This window comes from Jatropha curcas, chromosome 5 (assembly GCF_041381405.1).
Source record: "Jatropha curcas cultivar XTBG-Jc1 chromosome 5, XTBG_Jcur_1.0, whole genome shotgun sequence".
Classification (NCBI taxonomy): Eukaryota; Viridiplantae; Streptophyta; class Magnoliopsida; order Malpighiales; family Euphorbiaceae; genus Jatropha; species Jatropha curcas.
In genome coordinates this window covers 15,685,558-15,691,557 of record NC_143155.1, presented here as the reverse complement: position 1 = coordinate 15,691,557, position 6,000 = coordinate 15,685,558, and the positions used below count along the sequence as shown (strand labels likewise).

General features: G+C 33.1%; 1 protein-coding gene across 1 annotated transcript; it reads left to right on the top strand.

The window, feature by feature from the left end:
• The first annotated feature begins 1,536 nt into the window (after window positions 1–1,536).
• Window positions 1,537–5,472, top strand: LOC105641036 (fantom protein). Its single transcript, XM_012225483.4, has 3 exons — window positions 1,537–2,539; window positions 4,889–4,962; window positions 5,088–5,472. The coding sequence occupies exons 1-3, from the start codon at window positions 1,688–1,690 to the stop codon at window positions 5,215–5,217; spliced, it is 1,056 nt and encodes a 351-aa protein (XP_012080873.1). The 5' UTR covers window positions 1,537–1,687; the 3' UTR covers window positions 5,218–5,472.
• The last annotated feature ends 528 nt before the right edge of the window (window positions 5,473–6,000 follow it).

Here is a 6,000-nt window from a genome sequence, read left to right as displayed (position 1 = left end):
TCTCAACAAAATCTTTTTTCATCTTTTCATTTTTGGATCTTTTGTTCTACTCTCTATGTAGTTTTCTTTATTTTAAGACTTCAAGCATTCAAGTTGTATAAAGATTCAAGGAAGTCGTCCTCACTATTCGTTATTAGTTTTTATTTCTAAACTCATAATCTTGTTTTACTTTAATATTCATGTTGACTATGAAATTATTTATAAGTTTATTTGAGTTTAATTTAATGATTATATCGAACTAAATTCACATACTAGAGATTTGATGTTGCTTAATTTTGATTCCAATTTATAATATTATATTTGTTTTTCCTAGTTCATGGTATAATTTATCATTAAACTTAATACATATAGGTAGAGTTTCTCCTTAGATTAATTTTTTTCATTAAGCACTATCAGGAGAAGTCTTTTTTATAAGAAAAATGTAATAAATTACATCGGAATAACAACTTGATGTGAAAGCTATATAGTTTGACTCTTGGAGGTTTTGATAAATTAATGATCTTAAGTTATGAATTCATAAACAACCATAAAATTTAATGATTTCATTCATATTTGATTGCGCTATTAGAAGATAGGTAATTAGACTGAATCAAAAATAGTTAATAATACATCGGGAAAACTTGTTAGTGATTTTAGGGTTATTTCTCCTATTTTGAACAATTAAAATTGATTACCAACCTAATGGGACTTGAACAATTAAAATTGATTACCAACCTAATGGGATGAATTGGATAGAATTAATTGAAGTTAAAATCCCTAATAGCTTTTAATTTTTAATTTATTTTCATCAAATTGTCTTGTTTGATTTCTTTTTAATATTTTCTTTTATTTATATTCTTAGAATTATTTTCTTTATTGTCGTTTAAATAATAAAAGATTAATACAATTTTAATATTCGGTATATAATTTTCATGTGATAATTCTCTACTCGCTCTTTATTACTTGTTGCTATATCGTACAGTTGCAAATTTGTTTGTTATAAAACTCAAAATTCCAAAACCCGGGCTGTCTTAAAATGGTCTCACCAATACTAACAGTGGCGATAGCCGAGAGGGACTACTCAGGCGGTGGATAGGAGACATTGAGCTTTCGACGTCGATGTAGCCTACGGGATCCACCGCTAACAATCAATACTCAAACACCAACAATAATGATTCAGGTAGTGGCACCAGCAAGAGAATGAGATATAAATCGCATATCAATGGGGATAATATAGTGTTTTTTTTTTTTTTACTTTTATAATGTTGAAAATGGAGTAAAATGGACTGAAAGATAGAATTATATAACAGGACAAACTATAAATATATTGTAATCCATTTTTAAAAAATATAAAAATAAACTAATAATTCATGGATCTAGAGGGATAAAATTATAATTGTCCCTTACTTTAATTATTTTACTTCATTTGGGCAGTGCGAAAATGTTCCATATGAGAATTAGATTTGACAATGCCACGTGTTAATTTGTAAACTGGTTCGTACGCGCACCCTTGGTTAGTGTAGAACTCCCCTTCATCCCATGGCTGCTTGTGCATTGTAGTTACGAAGTAAAGAAACAAGAAGAAAAGGCCATAGCTCTCTCTCTCTCTTCAAGCTGATTTCCCTTCCCAGTTTCAGTAGACATAGATCAGTCCTTATTTTTGCTCCAATTCATTTGATTTTCCAATCATCTCTCTCCACGCCACCCAATGCTCTGTTCAGTTCCCACCGGCGGCAAGTCCAGTTCAAACTGGCTGGACCGCCTCCGCTCCAACAAAGGATTTCCTGTCACCGAAAACCTCGACCTGGATCACTTCCTGACCAACCACCAGAATTCCTTGTCCGATTCTCCAGTTACCGACCTCTCCAATTCCGTAATAAATCCCCACTTCGAGTCGACTCAATCCGATAATAAACAACTCGCCGCTGATAGGAGCCAAGCCGCGGAGACTTCAAGCGAGAGTACAGATAGACAATGGTTCGGTGTAATGACCAATGTTCTCTGCGATCTTTTCAACATGGGAGACCCCAAGGAGAAAATTTCGAGATTTTCGAGGAAAAAGAGTACCAGGAAACAAACAAACCCTAAATTTTGCGACGTATCGGCGCCAACTACTGCTAATGCCATTGAATCTATAGGAAAAGAGGAATATGTCCAGGCCACAACGGCCTCGTTGCATTCTGATAATAATTCGAATGTTGGTATAAATGCGGATTGTGGAGATGACGATGTGGATGACGAGAAGGAGAAAGGCGGTGGAGGAGGTGGCGGAGCTAGTGATAGAGAGCTAAAAGGGTACTCGAGAAGTGAAGTGACTGTTATTGATACGAGCTTTGAAGTGTGGAAGTTTGATAAGTTAGTGTTTAGAAGGAAAAATATATGGAAAGTTCGGGACAAGAAAGGGAAGTCATGGACTTCTGGTAGCAAGAAGAGAAAGGGAAATCAATTGGAATCCGGAAATGGAAATGTGGTTTTGAAGAAGAAAGCTAAGATTTCCAACTTAGAGTTTGGCTCATCAAAGGACTCCAATGGAGAAGACTTTATGTTACCTTCTAATGATGTAAGTTTTTATGTCTGGATATCCATTTTTTTTTATTCGGGAGTTTGCTATTTTAGAGCAAGTTTTTATCAGCAACTTTTTATATGATTACTGCTACTTGTTTCACATAGAATATAGGTATTAGAAAGTAGCTTCTTGGTCTATGTAGGTATTTTGCGCTGCATTCTGTTTTTGGAGTATTTTCTGTGTTGTGAATGATATCATATCTTAGCATATTTGGTTTTCGGTATTGCATGTTTAAGATATGCTGATACTGTTGAATTTTAGCATTAGTAATTGATTGGATTTTTGGAATAGAAAATAACAACCAGACTATTTATATTTGGTTACATTATTGCAAAAGATAGTCAAATAACCTGTCCCCTCATGAAAGCTTGTGAATGCTGTAAGCATTAGCCTCCTCTTCTAGATTTAATGCTTGGCATTCTGAGATTGAATAGATGGATAGTACTAATTCAAAACTTAACAGCTTCTTCTTAATTGATTTCCTTGATGCTCCAGTTTGTGGAAACGAAGTTCTTCTCAGAGAGGGAAAAATGAATAATTTAGTTCTCTTGTAGCTGAAGTGGTTGATTGTTTTTAATATCAATGAATTAATCTCTTTGCAGCTGCATATGGCTTTTGAAATGCTGTTGGTAGTTTCTAACTGAATGAGATTTAAGTCTTTTTACCTTTGAGGAATAAAGTTTTTGATATATAATGGTCCCTTTCGCTTCCAACATGAGATAGAAATGTGCCCATATTCTACTTATCTTCTGTGGTGATGGTTTGTTAGGTGCCTCATTGAATATTAGATTTTGCGGCTGTTTAATGAATAAATTCACTAACTTCTATGCTTTAGAAATATGCATTCTATATTTCCAGAACCATTCTACTCTGTGGATGTCTGTGTTTCATTTGTTTTTTTCTTTCCTTTTTTCTTTTTTCTTTTTCCTTTCCTTTCACATGTGACTGCTCTTGGAAACTTCAAAGGTATAAATACTGTTATATTTAAAGGTTTTTTTCTTAGAGAAGTTTTTTGGGTTTACTTCATTTTTTTGCTGTCGATTGTTAGAAAATGATGAACAAATGTTACTGAAGATTGTGGCATTTTCTAATTAGATTTATTTACAAATTATAGAATGGGGACACATAACTTGTTTGTGATTGGGATGTCGTTACCTAGTAATGAATGTTAATTTATACGATTCTATTGATTATCATGATTGAGTTTATAATCTGCTTATTTGTCTATCTATGTCTGATTTTCAGCAACTACATACTAATGTCATATTTTTGCCTAATGCAGCAAGTATACAGTTGGATGATTCATTCATTGTGTTTTATTCCTTTTTTTTTTTTTTTTTTCATTTTACTTTTTCTAAAGAGAACCAGAGGGTTATAAGTTTTAATCTTCTCTACTGTTGAGTTTATTGCTTGTCAAGCAAATTAGAGTTGCAAGCAATAGATTTATAATTTTCATTCAACTATAACATTTACTGAACTTCCGCTTATTTACTAGGATAAATGTTTTGATATTACTATAGCACAGCCTTGTGCTGGTAGCAGTAGCTGATGAAATTTTAATTTTAGTTGCTTGACATTACCATGTCTATGCAATTGCTATGTGCATCAACTGGCCCAAAATTTTGTGACAATAAATGCCTATTGTAGAAGTAATCTGATCTGTTTTTAGGATTTGGTTTGTAAAAGGTGCATTCCAAATCTTTCCCTTTCATAAGAACCGCTAAGGAGCTACCTTACCCATTAATTTATATAAGCCATCTTTAGTTGACTTATTCTTGTAGACTGAAAGTGTGTGGCCTTTTATTTTTTGTTTTTCAAATCCATTTATTAAAACTTGTAAAGTATGCGAGTTTATGTAAGCAATGTTCCATTAATTTGTTTCTTTCCTTTTCATTCCATCCCTTTCTTTCTTTTCCATGTGATAGAAGTTCCTTTTCTTCGTTTTTTTTTTTTTATTTATTTAATTGTCTAATGTGATTTCTATTTGATTGTTAAGAAGCATCTCTATTTTACTTTTAACAGAAGTTTCTTTCAGGAACCACATTAATAAGGTTTTTGTTGCTGATAACATGAAAACTTATTTATTTCCAATTGGCTATGAACTAAATTTCAAGTTTTGCACAATCTTATCATGAATCAGAACACAGCAAAATTGATAAATGTGTGCCATTTTGCTTCTTTCATCCATGGTTTGCTCCAAGGTTGAAATTAAAAAAATGTTAGCCTGCAAATGATATTACTGGAAGGAGAGCAAAAAGGAAGCATCTAAATTTTTGTAAATTATAGTAACTAGCAATGTGCTGATGATTTTGTGTTTTTTTTTTGTACTGTATGCTCAAACAGAAACCGCAAGATGGGAGAAGAGAAGAAATTAGTAAAGAAACATCAGATGATTATTTCCAAGTTCCTAAAAAAAGGTTAGTACAGCTGCAAGCAATTAATGTTGCCTTCTGTATAATTTATTCATTATTCCTTGCTGCTCGAATTTGCATTGGAGATGCTTTTTGCTGTTATTGACTGCAATGCATAATTCATTTTCCAGATCACCGAGGAAAACAAAAAAGATTGGCTCATCTGTTATTCTTGTAAAAGCTATACCGACAAGCAAGAAATACGGGAAGAATCTTCCCAAGGATCATCTCAAGGACACTCAAAGGCAGTGCAAGGCTTGATAGATCATTTGTCCTAGATTTCTATATTGAAGTCATACTTTAATCTACCATTATTGCGGAGCCAAAATCTGATTATTTTATTGTTTTTCATGAATTTCAATGGTTTCATTGCTGTTTTAATGAATTTTTTTTATAATGATAACAAATATTCAATTAACTATTTTTATTTCAATAGGGAGTAGTTAACTGCAATGTAGAATACTTAAATACACTATTATAAAGAAATTGGGAACCAATTGTGTTTGGGTTTTTCAATATTCTTTGTACTGTATAAGTTAGCTTTGTATAAGTTAGCTTTAAATAATAGTTCACAGAACTAGATAATCTCCATTCTAATGGGATTTGGAATTTAAACTAAATAGAATCCAATCCCGAAGTACATAGGAAAGATAACTACAAGTAATACAAAGAACTCATATCTGTTACGTATCCTTATCATCCCCCCCCCCCCCCGGGCAAACTAATGGGAGGAGCAACCATTAGTTTGTTCTTCATGTGAAAAAATCGTTGCTTTGATAACGGTTTGGAAAAACATCGGCAAGCTGATCAACCGTAGGAATATAAAATACGAGGAGATGTTTTTGTCGTACTTGATCATGAACAAAGTGAAAGTCCAGCTCCAGATGCTTTGATCGTGAGTGGAAAATAGGATTGGCAGCTAAATACGAAGCTGCAACGTCGTCACACCAAACTTTGGGAACTGATGACAATGGTTGATGAAGTTCACGAAGTAAGCATGTAATCCAATACACTTCAGAAGTCGTTGTAGCTATACTCCAAATC